The sequence below is a fragment of the Myzus persicae genome, unplaced genomic scaffold, assembly GCF_001856785.1.
Source record: "Myzus persicae strain clone G006 unplaced genomic scaffold, MPER_G0061.0, whole genome shotgun sequence".
NCBI classification, from domain to species: Eukaryota; Metazoa; Arthropoda; class Insecta; order Hemiptera; family Aphididae; genus Myzus; species Myzus persicae.
Genome location: NW_019103941.1, coordinates 17,992 through 45,380, shown reverse-complemented (window position 1 = coordinate 45,380; position 27,389 = coordinate 17,992). Strand labels below are relative to the sequence as shown.

The 27,389-nt window shown below is 32.3% G+C and overlaps 1 protein-coding gene across 2 annotated transcripts in view; it reads right to left on the bottom strand.

Annotated features, from left to right (window-relative positions):
* Positions 1-26,971, bottom strand: part of LOC111036698 (homeobox protein engrailed-2-like) — a 67,588-nt gene extending 40,617 nt beyond the window's left edge. Inside the window, exons 1-2 of one of the 2 annotated variants that reach the window (XM_022318824.1) lie at positions 26,544-26,971; positions 7,340-8,338 (exon numbers count right to left, since the gene is read on the bottom strand). In XM_022318824.1, coding sequence (XP_022174516.1) covers positions 7,340-8,150 — 811 coding nt within the window. In that variant the 5' untranslated portion in view covers positions 8,151-8,338; positions 26,544-26,971. The remainder of the gene's footprint in view (positions 1-7,339; positions 8,339-26,543) is intronic. The other variant, XM_022318823.1, reaches the window with a different exon arrangement.
* Positions 26,972-27,389: the final 418 nt, after the last annotated feature.

The window sequence follows — 27,389 nt, the reverse complement described above, 5'->3', positions numbered from 1 at the left end:
TTTCGTCTTCAATTGAGAACGAAAAGTAAAATGACTAAGTAGTAAAACATTTTGAATAAAAAATGGTTTTTTTCAAATGTTTAGTTGAAAAAACCTTGTTTCATTTTTAAACATGGTAAATAAAATGTGGCGCAGTGCTCTGCATTGTCTATGTAGGAGGTACTCATTCACATCTTCATACCTTCGGCCGAATATATAGGTAGGTAGGTAGTTTAGGTACGTATATTTTAGAATTAAACAACGTCGAGTCGTCTGGTAAAACACTCGACCGAGAAGTGGACGGTGAAGGAGTTGTGTGTGTGCGCACAGTGTGTAAGTGTTTGTTTTAGCGTGGAAACGTTTGTATATAATATGTACAGAAATTGTACAGGCGAGTGGAAATACACGAAGATCACTCTATGTGGCCTTAAATATTTAGGCATCTATAAGCACCTATGCTTATTTATAAATAATCAACCTACTACTTATAGGTTACTGTGTTGCAACAGTAACGTAGTTGTACTAGTCCATGGATTTCTGACGAATCCGAACCGAAGAGTGCAGAAAACTGGACCTTCAAAATATTTTACATAGTATACGCGATCGGTAGGTAGTTGATTTGTTTTTTGGTGGATATCGACTTTTATTAAGATTATCAATAAAACATTGTAAAAGTATACGGACTCCAAAAAGAATAAATGTGACGCATAGTAATTGTGGTAATCACGGTATATCACTTATCAGCCATAATAGGTATAACGTAAAAAGTCCAATAAATATGCCACCATAATTCGCAATCAAGACATGTGGGTCCCGTTGAGCGTTCTATTATTTTTTTTATTGGAAAAAGAAAATAGGCTTCAACATCTGAGGTTACTATAGCGCCTTGCGTACACGTTGCATTAATAATTAAATATAAAATGCGCACATTTTAACATTTAAACATTTATAAATCGTTTATTGATATTGGTCAAAGCAGATGTTTATAATATTAATTTGTGTTATGAAAATTAAAAATTTGTACGGAGTTGTCTTCGTTTAAAGCATCGTCTGTAATATATCGAATTTGTCTGATATTGATAGGGTGTTAAGTCTGTTTTAAAGACCTGGGTAGTCTTGTATGAATGGGATGGTTTAGTCTTGTTGGTATTTATTGCTTATGATGGGTGTTGTGTATCATTACTAATTAAGTATGCGCGTGGGTCGATCGATTATTATTTTCCGATTTCATATAATATGGACTTTTTTTTTCTTTCGATCTTGCTGCGCGTGTCTGTTTCGTAACGTCCGTACTTACTTCACGGCCATAATAATAAATTTGATATCGTTTGTGTCGGTAAACGATTGTTAAACCACGCAATTATTCTAAATACGCTATAATTTGCATTTTTGTTTGTTTTTTTTTAGCGATACGTCGAAGAATGAAAATCGTGTTAAATCGTCCAACGGGTTATATTTATTCGACAAATTATCGGCGACAGTATTACTACATTGAAAACAATAATATATGCACGATATAATATGACTCAACTATATGCAAGTACACACACATGCACGATATTTTTGTCTGGTCTCGTATCTCTTCTCTCTCTCTCTTTCCATATCTATCTCCGGCCTCTCCTTGGGTGGGAAGGACTTGGACAATTTATATTATTTACGAATAAAAACAGTGACGGTACCAGTTTTAAATTCATCGGCACATTAACGTCGTGTTTTCGAGACGGTAGTGGGTTTATCGCGCACATGTATTATAATACGCAGTGATCAACGCGTCCACTTTATAATATTTTAATATGTATTTAAATGTGCATATCGGCGTATTTGAATATTTAAGACTCTTTTTAAGCCACCTGTACGGTGTTTATGTTTCGGCTTCAATCGTTAACTCCTCGTTCGGTATTTGCCAGTCAAATTATATGCGTTATAAATTATAATAATTATGATGGAGTTCGAATATTGTAGGTTTTTTTACTATTGATCATTCGATTAAATACAACACAACATTTTATTTTAATAATTCAGAGTAATTCTTTTGTTCAACTGTTTTAACATCTAAGATGCTATAATAACTTTTTTTTTGCAAAATCTGTTTCAATTTTGCAAATTTATTTTTCTGACGCTTTTTTTGTGTACCTACTTATATGCATCGAATGCATTTTTTTAAATTTCGAGTGTAAGGCTACATATTATTAATTACGTTTTTACACATAATTACATCATAATAATTTATGAAGCTTTAAGTTGTCGACGAGCCACCGCCAGGCCACTTTCGACTAGCCCCGCATTTATTGCTATCTACTCGCAGTATAGATTCGCCTTTATATTAAATATACGATATAATATTATATAATACCTACGAGGGCTCGTACTACCTATTTTATAATAAATAATCTTATATATATCTCCGGGTGAATCGTGTCTTTTCGATTACAATAATATATTATGTATATAAAAAGAAAAATTATTCTCAAGTGTCCAGCAGCAGCAACAGTGGCGATGCGCCGAGTGCTGCAGTAGTGTATACAGTAGGTACCCATACACACACACACACACGCATACACTCATACTCTCCAGAGACGGTTATAATATACCAATGTGTAGGTATACATACATAATATATAATAAACATACCTATATGAATGAGCGATCGGCAGGTAAATCTCGGTCTGGTTAATGGAAATCGGAATGAACCAAAACCAATATTGCGTTTGGGTGGTCCGACAATCACTTGTAGCGCGCTCACGCGCGTAACACTCGCACACGCGCACCGGATCGGAGACACGGACGGACGCGGACAGACAGACACATACAACACACACACACACACACACACACACACACACACACACTCACTCACGCATATAGGAAGGGGTACATATTATTATACATTACATTATGCTGAAGCTATAATATAATATTATACAACATTTCGTTGTACCTATATATGTTTCATGTGCGTGTGTGTGTGTGTGTGTCCGAGCCGATACCGTTTGACCGTCTCTAAGTACGTCGTCGTCGTCGGACACCGCCGCCGCAGTGGTCGTGGTATTCGGATTCGAGACCTCTAGAAACCGTCTAAACCACACATTAATATAATAATTATACTCGCGGTCGCTCACAATGGGTCGAGCAAGTGCCGCTCGCGCGTTCACCGAACATCAGCTATATAGGTATATATATATATATAATATGTAATATATTAAGTATTACAACATGATGTGCGCGCGGTTTTCGTACGACGTTTTTTTTTTATGGAGCTTATATTTACGCGGTCGAACGAAAAAATTTTCAACAATTTTAATTATGGTATTCGAGGTCTTCTGCCGGAATATCGTCTCGAAACGTCAGCGGCACATGTCTTCGGATTGTTTATCTAATCAACCTACCTACGTCATATTATCATAAACGTCCGATTGCGAAACAAAAAAAAAATTTGAGCGGTATCGCGTCTGGGTCCGCAGTAGCTTGACGCTCGGGACGATGGCATACAATTATTAAACTTCCTCGGTGACCCCCGTGGTTTTTTTCTCCCATATTAATTCGATGCCGACCAAATCGATTCCGGTCCTCGCACAACATATAACAGAATCTATCGGAAGTCTTTATTTTCTTTGCCGCCATCATTAGCATACTTATATGAGCAGACGTCGCATACGTCGTAGTCATACCTATATTATACTGCTGCAGGTTGTTTCGTACCGACAAGTATACGCGCGGATTAGATATTTTTTTACCCGTAGGTACGATTTTTTTTTATTACCAAAAACGAAATCAACGTCATATATATAGTACCTATATACATTTAGAAATCTATAGTATCAGTCGACGACGTAGACGGCCGTAAAATAGATTTTTCGTCAGATTCCTAATAGGTATACAATATTATACAGGTATATTGTCGAGAGCAGGCTTTTTATTTTGTACTACCGTGGCGTTTCGCGGACCTTCGGTGTTTTGATATGATTTATCATCACTACAATAAGATAATAGTATATAATAGGTTGCAGCCGTAGCTGTGGCAACAAAATCTGAAAATGGCCCAGAAATATCAGCAAGATTTTACACTTATATTTCTTGGAATTGGACAATGTGCGATGATGTTTGTACCAAATTTAAAACCTCTTCGAAAGGGCCGGAATTGACATGAAAAATCAGGCATACAAATGTCGAATATGTACATTTTATGGTATTTTTTTTGCATTTATTGTAGAGCGTGGTTCAGCAAAGAGTGCACAACTGGTATGTTAGTTAATTTAGTGTGTTGATTTTTCACAAGGTTAATATCTAGTAATTAAAGTAATTATAAATTATTTATGCAGCTTTATTTTAATACTTGAAACAATAACAATAATAACACGAAGGTTTTCATTTACTGAACAAAATTTAATTCTAGTTTATTTGGTAAAATCATATTTTGTGGCAAGAAATAAAATGAAAAAGCTGGTTTTATACTGTATTTTGTTATATAGGTATGTCACAATGACGTGCAACATGATTTGCGAGCGAGTTTATAATAGTTTATAAATATAAATGTACGAGATATACATTCTAATATTGGGCCATTACATTTTAACTTTCTTATTTTGAAAAGTATTAAAAAGTTTTGGAAGTATTTGATATTTACTTACGTGACCATAGGACGCACACATATAAATGTGCCTAGAACTCTCAAAGGTATCTTCTACATAAAAGTATGACAATGTCATATACTTACGAAACGATCGCCCGTCGTCGCACATCGAAGCTCGTTTATCCCGATCGTGATCGCGTATAATAGATATTATATAGCATTGGAAAGCATTAATCACTATTGTAATATTCGATTGCCAGGCGGCGATTAGGTATGTACCGTCGCTTACATTTCTACAGATATAATAGGTATTAGGCATTGTAATATTATGCGTATAATATATGCACACGTATAATATGATGATTTGGACGTTCGACAAATGTCGTCGTTCCCGTTTGCCTACTATAGTTACATTAAACGAACTCGTTTGTAACCTCATGGTACACGCCTCGGCGACTCGATATTCGTAAGGCTATTATAAGCGAACACGTTTATTATAGGTACGACTGTAAGAGTATATTATAATATATAATCATTTGTATAATAGCAAAATATATAATAAATGACGCACATTCGTTTCGTTGGCTTGTCTAATATTCGCAACTAGAAAACTACAACGGTCAATAATATAACTATTGCGATTCATTATTATACCCAGTACCTACCTACTTACCTACTATTAGACTTGTAGGCAGAGGTTAACAGAAAAAAATCACTTTGTAGTGAGTTAAATCAGTGAAGTTACAAGTTAATGGATGCTCGAGAGTGGCGAAAGTCTTAATATATAAGTACATAAAATATACTATAATACAGATACTTTATGCATACCTATTATATTATTGTTTATACCACACGTCATATAATAAAACTTAACACATATCTACCTAATATTTTATATTTATATTTTGTACTCGTAATGATTATAAACGTTCACTGCTCCTAGTTCATCGTTTAAACAATGGTTTTGCATTGTTAATCGCCAGTAAACACAAGCGACTACGCGAGTGCGTTGTCTGTAACCTACGTACCTACCTATATATACTTAGGCATAGCAATATCACCTTTATTATGTATTGTATTATATATGCACGCGTTCCCGTTGGCCGAATAATATAATAATAATTGTATTCATATTTCGTGCATTGTGATTTAATGATGGAAAATAAAATGAAACGTTGTGTACGTGTTTAATAATAACGTGTCCTAAAAATGTCAAACATAAGTCAAGAACCACATTGCTGTGTATCACAACAGCGGCTCTATACTCGCGTTACACGATGGCTCCGATGAGCAATAACAGTACCTCGTAGATATAAATCACTAATATATATAATATTATGTCATTTGATAATGATACTGAATACCACACATCACATTGTAAGGTAAACTGCAAAGTGCACACACAACCGTTCTTCACCAATATCACGGCACGCGAGCGCTACTCAAGGATCTTACTACACAATATACGACTCAACTGACTTATATTGGTACTATTGTAACAAACTTATTAATTTTGTGAAACTGTTCGGTTGTAGTAATGCGCGTATTTAACCAAAGTCAATTCGAATAACGATCTACTTGATACAACTCCTCAATCTGCTGTATTAAATTATGGGTGATCTATCCGCGGACGACTATTGCCTGTAGGAGATGTCATTTAAATTATTCGCAATTTGCGGTCTCCGCATGCACTACCCTAGCTACGGTTAAACTTACTCAAGAGGTCAACCGCCAACCAGGTTATGGGAGAGGGTAATTTATATCTAACAATAAGGTCAACAGACTTCCCCGGATAATTTATATCTGACAACGAGGTTAACCTCCTTTATAGTACAACCGTATACCACGTGTTTGTTTCGAGATGGAAATGAAACTTTTCAGATTTAAAAATAATATACATCAATCTCGTAAAAATTCGAAAACTATCAGAATATTTTTGAAATTCTCTGAACGAAATTAAAATGTATGGAGTCATTTATAATGAGATATGCGTACATTTACCGTATAATCATGTATACACTACATACTTTCATGACTGACACTTCGGTTGAATATAAATAATTGTAATTTATTGTATATAATATATATCCTTTACATAAAAATAACTTCCTTCTACAATACATCTGTGAATATAAGCATATTATGAAATACCTATAGTGTATCATGTAGATTTATACAATATATGTTAAAGAATCAGCAGTACCTAGTAAGAGATTTAATTAAGTTATAATAATATATTAAAATCATTATTCTATGAAACAATATAATACTTGTACGAGTATCTTATAACAGCAGGTACATACAGGATTTATAAACGTTTGCGACGGATTTACTAATTTAATGTCATTACATTTCATTCTTGCATGTGCAATCTGTCCTTGAATTCATCATGCTTTATTGTGATTTTATTAACAACGTCTATACATTTTTTTCATGGTTCTTTAGTCAGGTACGATCTTAATGATAATGTCTTGTTTTGGTTCTATTATACGAATATCTATCTGTTGTCTGAGTTAGATATATCTACAGATTCGTTAATAATAATTAATTAATATACGAAATGACTCATGGTACGACTCTAATTTCAATTAAATTACGCTTTTTTAATACAGAGTATAGTATTGATAAACATCAACATCACATAACGATAATGAAAATCGTGACGTACTCACGCAGTTGGGTAACATGAATAATGAATAACTATATACTATATGGAATGGTTGTACGGGTGCGTTTGTGGTGTGGTGGAGGGTGGGAGAGAGGAAGTATTTATCTCGAAAAAACACTTACCGGAAGAAGGGCGATCCGAGTATCTTGTGCAGTACACCCAGGCCGGCCACTGTTGAGAGCCGTCTTTGTCGGCGACTGCATTGATGGTGGCGTCCGAAGAACCAGTGGCGGTAGTCGCGTGGGTGGCATTGGCGGCGGTGGCGGCGGCGGTGCTGACTGTTGCCGAGTTAGCAGTCGCGACAGGGTTGACACAGGTCTGCGAGTCGGAACACGACAGATCGATGGGCGAACTCAGTGGTTCAGCGGTGGACGACGACGAAGACCGTCTGCTGCTATTGGATTTCTCGTGATCAGACGACGCCGGGCCGGCCGCGTCATTGATAGCCGTTGCGACCGCGCGGACCGCTGTGTTGGCGCTGGCAGCGGCCGCGGCATTGTGACTGAGTTGGTTGAGATGGTGAAGTTGATAGTTTAGGTGGTTCAGGCGGTCGATGTGGTTGAGGTGTTGTTGTTGTTGTTGATGTTGGAGATGGGGGTGGTAGTGTCTGTGATGGTGGTCGTACGGGTTGAACACCGACGGAGGGCTGCCACCGGACGTGGCCAAGCTTCCGGTGCCACCGCCGAATTCCGGTCGCAATATGTTGTCTATGCTGAACTTCAACGGACGCTCGGCCGAGCCGTTCAAACGGCCGCCGGAAGTGGGCTGCACTCGGTCGTCGTTGTATTCGGTAGCCGAACCGTCGTCGCGACCAGACTTGCCGATCGATTGGTCGCCCCCACCCCCGCTGTTCCGGCGGTGCAGTTCCATTGCCTGCATGGCCGCCGCCTCTGCGCACACGCTCTGCTGCAGACAGTTGGTCATCATCATCATGTGCAACGCGTGTGTAATGCGATCCGTCTGGCTGTCCACCTGTTCCCACTTGTCCGTTTGTATGTTCGTGCAATAACTTGAAACGGCGCCACTATAAGCGTATGCGTGCCTTATCGTCCGACCGCTGTCCAGTGACAGCGATAACAACTGCAACTGCGATTCGGGTGCATCACTCAATCGATGGTCCGCTGAAACCAAAAAAAATGAAAATGTTAGGTTAGATTATCTGTAGCTATATACTATTCTACGTATAAATATATATTATTATATTTCATAATAAGTTATGCCTTTTCCCCCGATTGTCACTATATTATATACTAACATCAATTATGTGTCTGTGTAGGTTCACCGCAGCCGGAACTTAGGGTGAGCTTGGGGTGAATTAGCCACACGCCTATCAATGGATGCATTCGGTTACACGATTTAGTTTTTGGTCCAAACTATCTGTTAGAACTTCTAACGCTTTAACCAGTATACACCAAAAGAAAAGAAGAAGCCAATTTCAAAATCAATATTATAGTAGAACACACAGCGTTAACACTGCACAGCACTAATGCACTACCGATATAAGATCAAATTCAATTGGTCTGCTTAAAAATGACAGAACGTGCTCTGTAGTGAAAATATATGTATATATATATAGGATAGCACACGTTCAAGGAAAACGTTATAAAAGACTTATCGAATTTTCTTTTACTTTGTATCGAAGTTAAAAAAAAAACAGTTTTGTTTTGAGTTGGGTGGCTCACAAATGGCAGGCAGGTGTAGCCGTACAGGTCACGATTGCGTCTTTTAAAAACTAAACGTATCAACACGTTTTTAAATTTATTGTCTGTTTATATATTGTTTATACCATTCAAATTTGAGATATTATAGTACTATGTGTTACTAAGGACTGTAAAAAAATTAAAAATTACCCTTAGCGAGCAAAGTTTAATGAATCGAAAACTATTAATTTAAATGCATCAGAATTTTCAAAAAAAAAAAATAATGTTCTTGAATTTATTGGGGAAAAGACAGTTTTCATTTGAAACATGAACCTCTACAAGACGTTACCTAATAAATTTAAAACAAATTGAGTACTTTAAACTATGCTTTTAAAATAAAGGTGGGTTCGGTTAAGCATTATTAATAAAGGATAAAATCTGAACGATCAATGTGAGGTCATTCAGAATCGCTATACATACCTATATTACTAATCTCAGGGGTGGCCAACATTTTTCTATATTGTGCCAAATAATAAATAGAAAGTTGAGAATGTGTCTTAAAAAATATTTATTTCTTTACACGAAATATAAATTAAATTTTATATTTTTTTCTTGGGAACTATTTTTATGACAGTTCAATTGCAATGATTTTTTAATTATAGTGTTGAATTTGTTTTATGGATATTATCTCTTCGTAATCTAGTTGACAATATAAGCATTACATTTTTTAAATTAGAATTTGTTAGCTTGGTTCTTTACTTATTTTTGATAAAAGTCATCAAAGAAAAACTTTTTTCACATATACATATAGAGCCGAGTCTACAATCCAATTTCAACGCTACACTATATAATTCTGAAGAATATGCCCTAACTTATAGAGTATAGTATTGTCACTAGGGGTAGAAACTAGGCATAGGAGAAGGATATAATTATTTTCATCATTCATATCTTTAGAAATTCGAAATTATCATTTCAGAATATTCAAATGGAAATCGGAAACCCTCACCTACAGTTTGTATACACGTGTATACACATAGTATCGGTGAGTGCGGTAAAATTTAAAATCGCCACAAACGTTTATTGTCTTTTGCATGGAGTATAATGGGTCACAGAGTTTTTCCACAGAGCTACCTATAATTACAACAGTAGATATGTGACGTGTCATCATCTATTATAAATTTTCTAGTAGTCGGTACCTAGTTAGTTGATTAAATTCCATTGCGGCTTTTAAGTGTCACACGCCCACACTGTTGTTGACGACAATGTCCATTAATTGTACAGGTATACTACATCTTTAATAACACACACTACATATTAGTATGTTCTATAAATGATAATACACATTTAGACGATGCGTATACGTAAACATATTGGTAGGTCTTATCACGTTATTCTAGTACTTGGCACGTATTTTTTTTAAACATTTTGTGGCGCCCACGTTGCCGTTGTCACAGACGTCACGGTTAGGTACATCATATATTATGCAGTGCTGATTTTTATCAATTTTTTTCTACAGAACTCACTATTAGTATCAAGATAATTATTATAATTAATACATAAAAGCGAAAACACGCGTTGTCATCGCACTAGTGAAGTTGGCACCTTGTAAGAGAAGGATTTTATAATTTAACAAAAAAATACAAATTTATGTATTTATTATCAACTATAAAATATGTACGATCTGTGGGTATTAAGTGGAAATTATAAACACACTCAATAAAAATGTGTAGCTCTAATTTAATCGAGACTTTATTAAAAAAAAATATATACACTGGATATTCGTTCGAATAATATGTACATTATAAATACCGAGTACGACGCTATTTCAGAAGAATGTATCTTTAATGTAATATAATTACCTAATTTAAGTCTTCAATCACAGATTGTAAAAGGCTTTAACTAAAAAGATATGTACTAAATAATATTTGTTTTGTAGTTTCTCCTGGTTAATTATTATTAATAGTACATATACTGTGTCTGAAATGTAATTTTTTTCCTAAGTATACAATTAATTTAGTATCTAGGTATTTGAACTTTGGTGTACGTTAGGTATATATTATTATACTTTCTAGTTTTTAATATATATTTTAAGTTGACATTTTATCGATCAGAAATCGTTTTTCGGTATCATTACAATACATATATTGTACTCAGCTATTTGAGACTGTTAAATATGGCTCAACCTCTCTGTGACGAAAAAAGTATTCTAACAAATGTTTAGGATGTGAAAAAAAGTTAAATCTATCTAAACGTATTTTTTTGATTACGGTAGACGTAGGCAATAAAAGCAATAAACGCCAAACGGGTCAACGATTTTTCATGCTTACTATTACTTTTAAAACTTATTGTATGCATATACAATGATTTCGCCTGCAGAATCCTCATAATAGTGCACCGGGCCCCCGTCCCCTTTCACATAAAAACACGTTTGAGATCAATTCTATCACAGGACAAATTAGACTCACAATCCTCACTGACAATAGAACCCGACATTGCACAGGAACCTGGGCCGGCTTAAAAGGGCAGGATAGATGTGGTCTTAGCCGTTGGGCGGGATTTAACATTTTGATTTATGGAAAAAAATATCTGAGGGGGGACTCATGGCGACAATTTTATGTTTGCAAAGGTGTATTTAAACACCGGGGATGACTATATATACAAAATATTATATAGAACACAATCCTATCATACCTATAATATTATGAATGTTGAATTGCCAAATGTTAATATTATCATTTACCATATAAGTTCCATTAAATGCCATGATGAAATACGATGTATTTATCTGCTTGTATTTGGCTGATAAATATGTAATATTTTTCAAAAATATTCATAGATACATTAATTTATTTCAAATAGTTAAATATCATTTAAACATTAAAGATGGCATTCAGATATGCGATTAAGAGGACGGGCACCAAATCTGCATGTGCAATTGTCTTCGGCTTACAAATAATTTAGGAACAATATATACCAAAATATACCAAAAGTATAACCAGTATACCAAATTTGTGTTCGATCGTTCGAATTGTTTGTAGTAAGTTTTAATATTAGAAATTCATTTTAACGCATTATCAAACCTAAAGGTAAGAACATTATCTGTATATGTTATGATATTTTTTACAATATTTAAATGTTTATGTGATTTATAAACATTTTTAAATCGTAATATTTTCATATTTTTCAAAACGGACCTGGCATCCTCTCGGTTTTCTCATATATACAAATATACAATACTATAAACTTAATAAACCTCGCAATGAAATTCATCAACAATCAATAAAATTAAATAATTATCATTTTTACCTATATTACAAGCTACATCGCTCATTTAGTGCAGGTATATATTATTTATTTTATATGACCATCGAGTATAGATAAAGTTATATTTATGATATCGATAAAATCCGGATACCATATCGTTTCTGTCACGGATTCTAAGCTGCATGCATGGTAAATGGTAATAATAATATATAATATAAAATATGTAAGTAATATTGTTATATTATGTTGACATGTGGTGTATACTGGACACTGGTGTCCGTTTGGACCGTTTGTACGAGATAAACAAATGTGAGAGGCACGAGAATCTAAACTGTTATTTAGTAATTGCATTTATAAAGTAATAATACATATCATTATGGGTTTTAATATTTTGAAAATAATTATGACTCATAGTTTCAAACGCGTTTGCCAATTCAAAATCATCGAATATAAAAAGTATTACATGTGTACATCATCTATATAATTTGCACATGAATATTATTGGTTGAAATTGTTAGTGCCAACTATACGCTTATTATTGAAATTTCGTACGGTTGAGCATTAGAATAAATTACAATTTATAATAGGTAGGTACCCACCTAAAAGAGAAATATAGTACAATGTGGATTAAAATCATACTTTTATGCCTACCTGTAAAGCCTAGAGGATATATTAAGTCAATTTCAGGAAAAATGACAATAATAATTAGAAATGTTGAATAGGCATGTGTTTCAGCGTTATGTGATTGGAGAAAATTTGAATTCAATAGATTTTTGTATCAAATAAATATGTATACATTTAATTATTATAGTAACTATAACGTAAAAATGTATTTTCAAATTTTTGCTGATAATTGACTGCGTCCCATCGTCTCTTTGAAAATCTTAAACACCGCCACCGCTACGCATTACAGTTTTTACACACGTGAGTACACTCAAGTATCGTCGAGCGCGTTCAAAATAATATTGTATCTCTGTGGCCTCATATATATATATACATATTATATATACGTACTTAATTTAAGTCGCGGCCGTTATAGTCCACACACTCGCACATACATAATATATATGTGTGTGTGTGTATGAAAGCAAAAACGGTATGCACGCAAGTCGCAATTAATAGCTAATTAGTGCGGCGGCGGCATATTTGTGTGTATAATAATATAATGTCCCTAGTTCGTATATACGTATATTGTACTATTATATTGTGTATGTAGCGGCGCGTTGACGGCGAGCAATTAAAATAATCTCCGCAACAGCTCTCGTCGTGTGTACTGTGTAAAGGATATAAATAATACAGTAGTTATGCGGTAGGTGTGCGCGGATGCCGCTGAAAAGAATTCCGCCGGAAATGCCGACTTTTCGGCAAATTCAGAGCGATAACCCGCGCACAGAACCCTCGTCGCGTTCCCGTCACTGCAGTGTTGTATAATATTGTGCTAAAGGTAAATGCGCGTATAAATAATGCATGTATATAATATAATATATTATAATGCTGCACCGGTGTGGAATCCTTCACGAGTGCCGTGATTATAATAATATATAGCCTGACAGTGCGCATCTACATACCTACTTATGCAATATTATGTGCGTTGAGAAATTAGCCCCGGAATTCCGGAGGGTGGAGGATGAGGCAGGGATGTGAGTGATCTTTTCAACGTACCGGTAATCTCGTTAAGTCGTTTTCGTCGTCGTCGTCGTAGTAGAGTAAGTACGTAAGTCGGATACAAACTTCGTACCGCCTAACGGTCACTGAATGTAGTGATACCTTTTAGCCAAACGTCTTAACCTATGATTTTAACTAACGTAATCAAATGGATACAAACATATTGATTAAATTCAATAGTTCATTTCAATTCTGATGCTGTTTCCGAGACAGTTTTGTTAAAAAAAGATATTGGTACCTAACATATAGGGGATGAATGATGATTATTATTTTTTATTTTTTTTATTAACGACCAATTCAAGTAGACAAATAAATATGATCTTTACTTCAGAGCACAAACGCTGATAATAATGATAATGTATATTATTTAGTTTAATATACATTACATACATTTATAAAGTTCTTTACGAATACGTTACCGTTGTAGTTCAACACGTGTAACAAATAATAATATTGATTTTAACATTTTTCAAAAATAAAAATAATACTAAAATGTATTGTGGGCAAAAGCGTGTTTTATGATTTTGAACTGTTGGAATTTAAGAACGCAAATCGCAACTGTTTTACACATATCAGTACCTACATCACCTATATATACAGCGTATAAACAATAAATACATTCATATTTTGTTCATAGGTATTAATATATTATTTAATGAAGTGTTTAGGTGGATAGTTTTTTTTTATTTGGAATTTTATAATTTTAACTACACGTCGAATGTGGAGGAGGGTCTATAATAATATATTATTAGGTATATTGTATGTAAATTGTAAGTAATTACTAATTACAGTCAATTCGCGCGCACATGTTTAAATTATTTAAAATACGTTACGATCAGTGTTTGTTTTCCACCGTCACACGGCCAACGTTAGAAAATTATCAAAATGTTATCATATTATTTATGTTCATTGTCCATTAAAACCAACAGAATAAACGAGTGATATTAATTAATTGTTTAATTGAATACCAATTCATTCGGTAATTATAATAATTATACAATGTTGAACTCGCTCTTTGTCGGAGACCAACAGGGCCTACGACCGCTTATAATATTCTCGTTTCTCACTTGATTTAATATTTTAATTATTTTAATACATTTATTTATATAGGCATAAATTTAAACCTTTGGATAAAATTTCAATTAAAACTAAAAAGATTTCTGAGTATGAGATTACAGAATACCTACGTTTTGTGGGGTTAAGAAATAATAATATGTATATATGTCTATAACTCTGATTTATAACAATTTAATAATAAGTTATAGATAACATAATTAATTTTATTATAATGGTGCATTCCATGGTGCACCACTACATGGTTACGTTTTATACTGCTTGCAAAAATCTTATAAGTACATATTTTACCAATCATTTTTATGCACACGTTTTTATATAGATACATGTTGTACCTATTGTATGATAGGAACACATAAATTAAAACTCATATATCAATCGGTTGATACAAATTATTCAAAAGTTCTGCAAAATAAAATCAATTTCGTTGAACCAAATGACCCAATTTCATCTCCTCAAATTCACAGAGATGTGCTGCACGAAACTCATATCGATTTACTGTGCCCATCGAAAAAACATTTAAATACATGTCATTGTGAATGCAATTACTTTCTTACCACGTTTAGAATCTAAAAAACAAACTAATTACTTTACTGAAGTATTCTCTAACCTCAGCGTTGGTGTATTTAAGATAGGCACGTAGCTATATGATAGTATTTTTCCTTTAAATGCGACTAAAAAAAACTATAGGCATTTGAGCAAACTTTCTTTTTTTTTCTTGCGACATGATTTCAATATATTTAAAAAGAAATTAACACTTGTGGTGTATTCTAATATGGGACGTGGCAAGATCAGGCTACTTTAGTTATTCGAATCGTAGACAATAGAAATTTAATGGAAGAAACTATTAAATCCTCCACGGAGATCTGCCTACAGACTTAGCTGGAGTCCATCGTCCATGCTTCTTCCATTATCTTTAATATGCTGTCATATAGTGGAATATTTATTCCAATAAGTAAATTATATTTGTTTAAATAATATGTTTGTATTGTGTACCTATAATCGAAAATAACAAGTGTAACGTACAGCATTGCACATTTTTGAAAATTATCTATAATAACACATTTCACGTTTTCCTGTGACATATTTCTGTCGAACAATAATATCGGATTCATAAACATAAAAGTTGACCACGAAAATTAATGTGTCACACTGTCGTGTTTGAAAAACTCAGGATTGTGTGTTTAGAGTCGGAATAATTTTATATAGGTATTTTGTTATATTATATATAAATATAGTATATACGGGGCTACATAGGCGGGCCGAAAGAACATAATATACCCACTTAATATTAAACGCATTATAATAATATGTTATTCTTATAATGGTGTGAGTGTGTGTGTTTTATGATTTTTATTTTTCAGCCGTGTCGTTTCGCGATAAAAGCATGTACATATATTTGTTTAATCTATAAGCGGCGCGTGACTTTACGGTGAAATTATTAATATCGCCCAGCAGTCGTTATACGATGTACGCATACTACTAATAATAATAAAGTACGTGGCACATACGAGCCAAAATAAACGAATCGAGTTTATTATTATTTTTCCATAAAGTATCGCTATTATTTATGGTTTGTTTTAATTTCGTCCACCTCAAACTCTGAAGCCGGCGACGGCATCGAATAGTGTTGATTTGATAAAATATAATAAAATACACCTAAAAATGCGTATTCCGTTGCTCCGTATACTGTACATGGCGGACACTTGACAAAAATAAAATAACTCTCGACGATTCCTGGCGTTTTTTAATTTACTGAGCCGGCGGTACCTGCGTATAATAATAAATAGGTATAGATACACCGAATACCTATAACGATTTGGTTATATTCGCTATTAAAAGACAATAAGGCAACCCCCCCCAGAAAAAAGTAATGAAAAATATGAAGACATTTTTTAATCTTGGATGACCTACCAAATGCACCAAGGACTAATGTTATTTAAAATCATAAATAGGAAACAAAGAATTGCTTCTATTGCAAAAATATGAAATGTGTGCCAATTTATCATAAAACTATCTTGTTTTTAAAAATAATTTTCCGGGTCCACAGATACAACAAAATTAAAACAAAACAGTATTTATATTTTTAAAACTAATTTAGATAGGTCCCATACTCCCATCTGTTATGTGAAAGTTGAGTTTTTGTTTTATTTGGTTTTTGTTTACTATATATGACGTGTGGACCCAATTACACAACGCCAAATACTACAATTACAATTATTACGTTGCAGGTATGCAGGTGCTAAATAGTGTTAGAGTATATCATTAAATTTAAAGTTTAAACTGATCAAAAGCACAGCAATAATAACTGGAGAAGTAAATTATACGTACAAAATATGTATGGGTATTGGGTATAATATATATGTATTATATGTTAGATATACATTTTCAATCTTAGATGAATCTTCAACACATAACTAACGAAAACTTAACAAATTTGTGAGGACTGAGGGAGGGTGTAGTAGCGTATTAGCGTGGGACGTTTATATTATTGTATCTAAAGGTAGTTACCTAAACATACAAATTATATAAATTCATTATATATAGGTACTAGCTATATAGTTGCGTAGGTACATATATGGATTTTAAATGTACCTTATACCGACCTAAACACGCATAATAGGTATATTATATGGGAGCTTGTAGACATATTATTGTTATTACGCCCGCAGACTAAAATAAAAAAATACATTATTTTTCGGTTGACACGCGTTGTGCCGACGACGACTTGTCTGTTCTCATTTGTGCCGTATAATTAAACGCGAGTGATTATTCATATGCATATATATAAATAATATTATAACACATTAATAATATGATGTGCGGTCTTCCCTCATCATGATCGCCCACGTATCGGATTAGCGGACATACACACACGTCATCCGCTACGTTATACAACAATATTATATAAAGGTACGTTTCAATCGTGGTGTGGTCGCTGGTGTAGCAGTTGTCAACGAATGTCACCCGAAACGTTATGAATAGCATACAATTCATATACTGATACATACACTATATTATATAAGTGTACATTTAATAACATATTTGTATTATTATTGTTATAATATCCATATTATCCTCATATTATAATAAACACTATATTTTATAATACGGCATATAAGTACATAAGTATACATTATACTATCAAAAAAGTACACCGCATAGGCGTTTCGTAAAAATAAAGCATTACAAAAAATTTTTAATTGATCCCGTCTTATATACGTTTCATTATTTATTATATTATTGCATATTGAGATGTATATATCCCCAAGAGTATATTATGTGCATAAGTCCAATTAAATTTGTACACAAGCCATTTTTGAATATACGTACATTTTTACAAGTATATACACGTTTTTAAAGCGCGTGTCTATATTATGTACGGACGCGACAAGCGTAAATGTTTAATTAATACGTCATTTGAAATTATTTGTCTGTGGACACACTACACACACATATGGTAAGTACACAATAATATTGACAATATATAGTCGGTAAGTCAATATGTTTACTTTTCTTTGTTGAAAATAATAGATATAGCACAAACTACAATGTACAACGTTATTTTTGACGCGCAGGTTCAATTCACCAAATTCATCCAACGTAACATTCATCAACCAAATTTTTTGGTTTTTTATGTTTGTGTAAAAATATATGTGTGCCGTAGAGGGCTGAAAAAGAGATGCAGCGACAGCGAATTTGCAGGTTTTTAATCTATTTGGCGATGTCTATAACAGTTGTTTGTAATCTAATGATCATTATTTGCGTACAAATAACAAGGAAATTCTTCAATTCTCTTGTTCAATATGTAATTGTATCGACAAAGTAGCTGGCATACTATCTATATAGATATACCTATTAAATAAAGATAATAAAAACATATTTACCTACACGAATGACGTGTATGGTTTTGAAATTTTATGGGTAACAAATCAAGTATGACAAAAAAATACATTTAAGTACAAACCCAAGATTTCTCCTGACAGGACGGTCTATATAATATATATAGTCGATATATATAATATATACGCATCTTAATATAATATACTTCTTAGAGGAACTATGTGTGTGTGGGTGTGTGTGTGCGGACTTGCAGGGGCGTAGGTATAATGTTCTATAAAGCTTGATAGATTTATTTTTTTTTAGAGTTTTGACATTTAATTGGCTTGTTATTTGCCTATAATATTCTGTCACGCCACAGTTAAGTGCCTAATACAGAATACTGAATACATACTAATACAGAATGTTGCGGTAACATCTTCTAGCCGATACCATGGTTAATTAAACATGTACATAAATAACCACATTTTGGGCTATAAAGCAGAGTTTCATGCGTATTTGCATTAAATGATCACAGACATTTAATTAGTATAATCTATATTTTCAAACCAAGATTTAACGAATAGACTCAGCAATAGATGTATATGTTGATTGTGTAGTATGAGTACATTATGCATATAAGTGTATAACACACAACATACCTATATGACGAGTATTAAGCAGGTAGGTATTTTTTTAAATATAATTTTTATCATAAATGGAACTAATGAGATATAAATTTAAGATATAAAATTTAAGTATAAATGTAATGTTGCACTTCTTGCAAAAAAATGTTCAACAGCATAGGGGCTATATTGTTTACAGATGTATTTTACCATATTGCACGATTTTGGTGAATAATTAATGAAGATAACTGTGTATTATATTCATAAAGGTACATGTAAACAATATATACCTAAACATAATATGGTGTATCATTTATTATTTGTATTTTTAAATAATATACATTTCATTAGAGTTACCTATAGACATGGCAGCAGACAATATTGTAATGTATGTAGGGGTTTACTAATAGGCAATATTTATACCTATATGAGCATTTGTAAATATACTGCAGTAATGCTTTTATTTTAGTCTACTTAAGCCTACTATATCTAGCTATATAAGATTTTACAGTAGCTTTGTATGCAGGAAGGAAGAATAAAACATTTAAACTCTGCAAATTCCCTACGTTAATGTACTAATGTATAATGTAAGGTACATGCACGTACTTACCTACTATGTAGTGTGTATAAAACCTTTCTTAAAATAAGCGTATAGAAAATACATTGAATTTGATGGAAATCACTTCTGCATTTTTTCTTTTATTTTAACAATTTTCGTATTACTCATTAATTTTTTACTGAACCGAAAAAAATCCATATAGGCCAACCGTTGATTTGGTGTAATACATGTTTAGGTATAGATGATAAAGGTATACCTTTGAAAAATGAATGCAAACTAGGTAATGATGATTTTTTTTATCGAATTTCCTGTACGCACGACCTCGATCAACACGAGATAACAAAATGTCCAATTTCCATTGACTCGGCGCACGCTACGTACATCTGCTTCACTTAATTACGCACATATTATATACTCGTATATTTATGTGGAGCATTCGTTCGAAATAATATTTTTGCTCTGAAATTTTGTGCATATGGTATAGTTATTATTATATAATATCGTTATCATTACTTTGTGTCGAGTAATATGTTTGTAATTTTACACTATTGTTTCCTCGCTGGTGCAAAGTATAAATTATGTTTAAAAAGATAAGACTTGAAAATGTATATGCGTGTGGACTCCACGTATAGCTCAACCTTCCTTCAAAAATTATCCACCGTAATTTGAGCTTACTTTACCTACGTTTAATTGTCCATGTTTTAATTATACAGTTCTAATTATATCGGTTGTATCTACCTATCTTTACAAAACACAGACCCATTAAATATAGTAGTAAGAAATATTTTAATACCTATAGGTACCTACTTGTATTATATATACACCTATGTTCATATTAAATACATCTATATTGTATAGAATATTATACAAATACCTATAACTTTATTATGTAGCCATTATGGCTGTATTAAATACGGCAAACCTAAATAAATAAATAAGCAACTTATCTGGTAGAAACACCATTGTTCCAGCAATAAAGTAAAAAAAATAGGCGGAGCGTAAACGACATACTGAATATTGTTTTTTTTTTTAGGTTTAGGAGATTGTTTTTAATTGTAATTCTTAAAATACCCAGACGCCTAAAAAATGTAATACAAAATGGACCCAGCTTGTGGCAGTGGTGGTTACTCTAAAAAATTAGAATTGTACAAATAAAAAATAATTTGTTGGTACTTATATCCAAATAGTAATTATACCTAATAGAAGACATTATAGTTGAGTTAATAATGCCACATTCAAAAAGTATATTTTGTTGACGATTTTTCACATTAAAAATAATTTAACGGATAACTATATAAAGTGCAACAAACTTGACATTTAAAATTCAAAAATATTTACCTTTATATGCATGCATTCTTACGCAGTTCCCGATGGAAACTCCCCATACAAGTATTATTAATTCAGGATAAGATATATAATATATATACGAATTACAAATATAATAGTAGATGTTTGTGAAAGTCTATAATATTATGAAATATAAGAAAATACTAGATATTATTATAAATAATAAATAATTATCAATTCATAGGCGTACGCTGCGACTTTAATCGTAGATGCAGCATGCAGAATAAAGCAGCCCATTTTTTACATTCTGCCAAATTAATTTTCAAAATTATTTATTGCATATTGTACACCTACACGGGTAATAAGCTGTATTAATACAGTGACTATAATAATATAGTTCGTAATTTTAACTATGTAGGTACTTATTTGTTGTATGATTTGTTAAAACTAAAAAGTAAAAAAAAAGTAATTCAGATCCCTTTTATCTATTTATATTGAATAATAATTTTTTTCAGCCAGTCGACCAGCTGTCGACTGTGACTATAAACGGCTATAACTTGCTACTGCCCACGGGCCAATCAATTTTCCCAAAAAATGTTGCAGATGTAGCATATGAATCTTCTGCTGTACCCGTGCGCACGCCCATGATTCAATTCAACATTATATTTAAGAATAGTTAAGATGGCACAGTAACTTCACAATGTTACATTAATTTTAATTGCATTTTTGTACTGATTTTATTATTATTATAGTTATTATTAAACAATATTTAAATAAATGTGTACATGTGTGTGTGTCTATAATATACTTTTTACCATATATATTTTATAATGATAAATAAACCAATTTACCTACGTCAATTAAAAATACAACACATGTTAACGTTAACATATAATTTAGTACTGCAAACATTAACTGATGGAGCATTGAGTAATGAATCATAAATATTAAGAAACATATAAAGGTCTTATATTTTATATGTATATAGTTATTTTGTTTAAATTATCTGAGAAATAAATTTATTTATTTACCAAAAAAAATATTAAGTAAGATTAACATCTAGTACCTATATACTTACGTTTATTTTAAATTAAACAATCATAAATACTGAAATTGCTATTAAAAAAATACGCAAAAGCGCATGCAAACGACGTTTATTATATTCAAATGATAGACTAAATTATAACATTTTTTCGTTATAGTAGAATGTATTAATTAATGCGATGTACCTACTATATTATACCTTCTGTTTTTATTACCTACATGATTAGCGGATTAGGAAAAACATAGGTAGGTACCAACGCTATCACCATAAACCATGCACAAATTAACAATATGGAAAATCCACCCTGTATATATATTATTATATTTAATACGACAGTTTTTATAAATTATAAATGGTCAGATAAATATTTTATCGAAGAAAAATTGAATTATACAATGGATTAGGTAAATGTTTAGATTGTTATGGACTATGGTACGTAAAATTAAATAATATATTATACTAACAATTTGATAAAATAAAGATAGACCACGATTTCTATTAAAAAATGTCTATAGTTAACTACACTCTATCAAATCGATTAAAGTTAAATGTTAAGTTACCTATAAGTGTTACTGTATACGAATTTAGAAGTTAGATCCTAAAAAGGGAAATATATGTTGAGACAACCGAATTTCGTACCCAACGGTACAACTATATTAGTGCATACCTAAAATTGGATGGCATTTTATATAATTATTTCTGCAATCTAAATTACAAGCGGATAAATTAACTAATTATTTTTTAAATTGTAATACATAATTCCCTATTTAATAATAACAACAAAACATGCAAAATTCAAAATTCATATATTTAGAATTGGGTAGCTATACTTATATAATAATTGATTTTAAATTAAATATTACTTGAGAAACATTTTAAAGAGTAGACTTTTTAGTCACGAACCAATAAATTATATATCAATACCTATAGTTTATCATTTGGTTTTCATCAAGTTTTTCACAATATCGTATTTGATTAATACATATTTATGATGTTGTACATACTATTTCATACAACAATTCAATATATTCACTCACTACCTACTAATATTTTATCTTAGATTGACACAAAATTGAAAAGTGTAGACATGTTCAATAATAACGACGTGGCAAAATGTTATATGTATGTATATCCTTATAAGTAATATTAAACAACCTTGTGTATTGAATTAATTAAATTAATTTTATGTTGTCAATCATTTATCAGTTTTATGTACATTATAAGAAATATATATATATATTATATACTCATATACCTATATATTGTTCATATATACATTTATGTATACAGTATACTTAACGTGCTGCTTACGAAGTGATTTGTGATTTCTATTTTTCCACACTTTTACAACATTTTTTTTTCATTATCATTATTTACATTTATTTGGACACTTTTGTCTAATAATAATTCATAATATATTATAATAAAGGTATACCTAATATTAATGTTAATCAATCACTGGTTGGTTATTTAATATACATATCATATATGCATGGCACTATAATAACGAATGTCTATATTTATCTGCAGATGCGTATTTATTATACACATGTAATCCTTGGGCTTACAATTACACAAATACTTCCAAAGATTTTTAGTTGCAGCTAATTCTTATGTATAGATATTTAAAAATAGGTATTTATTATAATATATAGGTAGGTGCATATAATATAAAATTAACAGCTAATTTAGATATTTATATCATACACTAAAAGCCACAAAAGTTTTGTACATTGTTTTTTTTTACTAGAAAATGTTTTATTTATGGGTGGTAAGTACCCACTATATAAACGCATTACCAAATTATTTCATAATAATATCGGTATCCATTCAGTTTTGGTTATGTCAATTAGTTGATTCACATTTTGTAATAGGTGCACTTGTAAATGTATTGAGTCCTTGGTTCGACACCAGCTAATTGGTGATTTAGACATTATAAGACATAGATAAACTGCACTTTTATTATTGGCAAAACTAATTATCCAATTTTACTAAACTTAGCTTACTAATTAAATGTATAAGATACATATTTCAATTCATTAATCTACTCATTAGTATAATAAAATATACAGATTTTTCTTGATTTGTAACCCACATATTATTGTGCTACTGCATATTGTAAACATTTTGATCAAATAATAAATGAGGTTGTCTTAATCAATCAATGATTTCTAGAATTAATATTTTTTAATGATTTTAAGTCTTCCATTAATTACATTGAAGAAAAACACTTATCATTTTGATTAAAAATAGAAATATATAGATGTTATAAATGTTATTGTGTTTTTTAAATTGTGTAATAATAATACATTAGGTAGTATCTTGAATTTAAGTTAATCAATATTTGTCTGTATATTTTTTGAATTGAGATATTAGATAATATATAGGAACACTATAATGTCCCATGTTACATGTATGCTGTAGATATATGTGGTTTTTTTTGCAGTGCAATTTTTGAGGAGCTCATTTATGGGCATTTTTTTGTGACATTGGGACAAATTACATTACAGAATATAAATACTTTTTTTTATTTCAGGGGTATTTAAATGTCTTGAATATCATTCCAGTAATTAAATTCCGTAAATACCTAATGAAAAAACTTTTTTTAAACAGTTTTTCTTTTTTGTCGCAGTAAATTATTTTATACCATTATTATATAATATATGTATATAACTGTATACCTACCTACATTATTTTTAGCTAGTAATTATGTTAGTATTTACTTAAAACGGAAGGAAGTTGACAAAAACGACCGTAATTAAACATTTATAAGCGGTTTTTACGTTTTTTCTCCAGTCCTTCTTATTTTTTCATAATTATATTGTTAATAATTTATTATTAAATAAAAATCTATTTAAAAAAAAACTATGCCGCTTATATAGCGACTATGACTTAAGACGACGACTGTTGAATATAGTGAACAATTCAATGGTAAAACAATGTATTAATCAAGATATTTATAATTTTTACTGGTGTATCATTTATTATAAAATAAATTGTAAATAGAAATGCTTAAGTAATTATTTTACAGCGACGCATTTAGGGATACAAAATAAATATTGTGTTTTTAAATTAGTGTTTTATAGCTTTTTATATGTATACATATATACCCACCTAATATCTGTGCAATAATGCATTGTATATTTTCAGCACACAAAAATGGATAATACGTATTATTACCTCTGCAAAATAACTTAGGAATATATTTCTATAATATATGTACATCCGTACACATACCTACGTCATTCAATGTGACAATGTATTTAAATTTTTATGAAATAGCAATTGACTATTGAGTCTAACTGTCTGTGTATTTTCTGATATTATTTGCAGTCAATAGTAAAGTGATATAATAGTTATAGCTAAACAAGCTAAATACATTCTTGTATTAATTGGTGGGTAATGGATTCGAAACTGCTTTCCAAAAAGTAACATGATTAAAATCCAAACATAATATTAGGTATTTATTATTTATTAATTTGTCTATGCAAATTATGGTTTTAATTATTATCTTTTTTTCACGCCATTTTTATCAAATTTAACTTAATTGCTACGGATTTTATATTTTATCCAGAGTTATTTATAACAACGTGTTGAAGTTCATAGGTACCTTATTCATACATGTGAACAGCTATACCTATCTACACAAAATTTAAATAAAAATAGGATACCTCTTCTACAGATTCTTATAAACATTAATACAGTACCTACAATTGTACATGCCTACCTATATATATTATCATTAATTAGTTGTATTGTATGTTTAATATAGTTATAGATTTAGTATAGATTATACCTAGGTATCTGGTAAAATATAGTAAAACTATGTGTATATTATACGTCCTACAGAATAGAAACGTGTATTTAAATGATGTGATTTATTTATTTTGAGATAAAAAAACTGTGGATATAGCAAGGGTTGTCAACATCAATATTTATATTATCTACCTTACATTGTATAATAGTATAATATCCAGCTAGCAGTGTCTATACCTACATATCCGATCTAAACGGTAATCGTAATTATATAGGTAAAACTTTTACAACTTTGTTGTCGACGAAACACCAGATATAATCCTAACGTATTTTAATCTAACCAGTTGTGATATTTAATCTTTTAAACTCCTATGAGGCCCATCCGTCTATTCCTTTTAATTATAAAAGGGACCAAAACTATCTACCTATATAAAATCATATTACAAATGAACAAAATACATCGAATACCCGCAGGCTGCATCTATAGGTATTATACATATTATATACAGTTGCAGCTATATGACTGCCACACCGTAATAATACTAATAAATATAAATATTAAATATATAAATACAAATGCTTTGTAGTTACCTGGTCCGGGAGCCCGAAGTCGGCAAACTGCTGCTACACAGCCCTGCAGCAGATGATCGTCGCGTGGAGACGAAAATGCGAAGAAAATCGCCCGCAAAACTATTTCAGTGCAGCGTAAATGATAATACCCTGGGCGGCAGGTACAGCTGCAGTGTAGTTGTAACGTCGATATTATATCACCCGAAGTATCAGCTTCTTATATTATAATATTATATTGTTATTATCCTAAAAAATCGGATTTACCGGGCGTTACGTGTGCGCGTGCGCGTGCGGGCGCCGCAGAGTTTAATAATAATAGTAATAATGATAAATATTTGTATTCCGTAGGTGCGCGCGCGACCTCTCGAATCTGACTGGAGCGCGGCTGCACTGCCGAGACCTGATGACCGGACGGACGGGCGTACGGCGGACGGATGAGGCGGCGGAGTTATTCGCCGTCGGTGAGCAGCGGTCGTGGTCGGTCGGTCGGCGGCGGATCGTTGGCTGCCGACCGGCACGGGGTGGGGGTAAAACGGAAAAATGGCGTCGGCCGCCCGGGCGCCGCCCACCTGGGCGCGGTGGCGGCGGCGGCGTTGGGGTCCGCGCCGAGAAGGGGCGACCTCGCCAGCGCGCACGCACACCAATGGACGACGACCGGCGGTGGCGGTGGCGGCGGCAGTGGTTGAGACTGCGGCGGCGACTGCTTCGTGTGTGGTCTTTTAGCCGCCGCGGCGTTCTATTATACGTCCGTCCGTCCGTCGTAGCTGGCGTGTACACTCCACTCTCTCCGTCGCACACAACACTTGTACATAATAAATTGCGTAATATAAAAGAAAAAAATAACATCCGTCTCACTCGCCGCGTCGT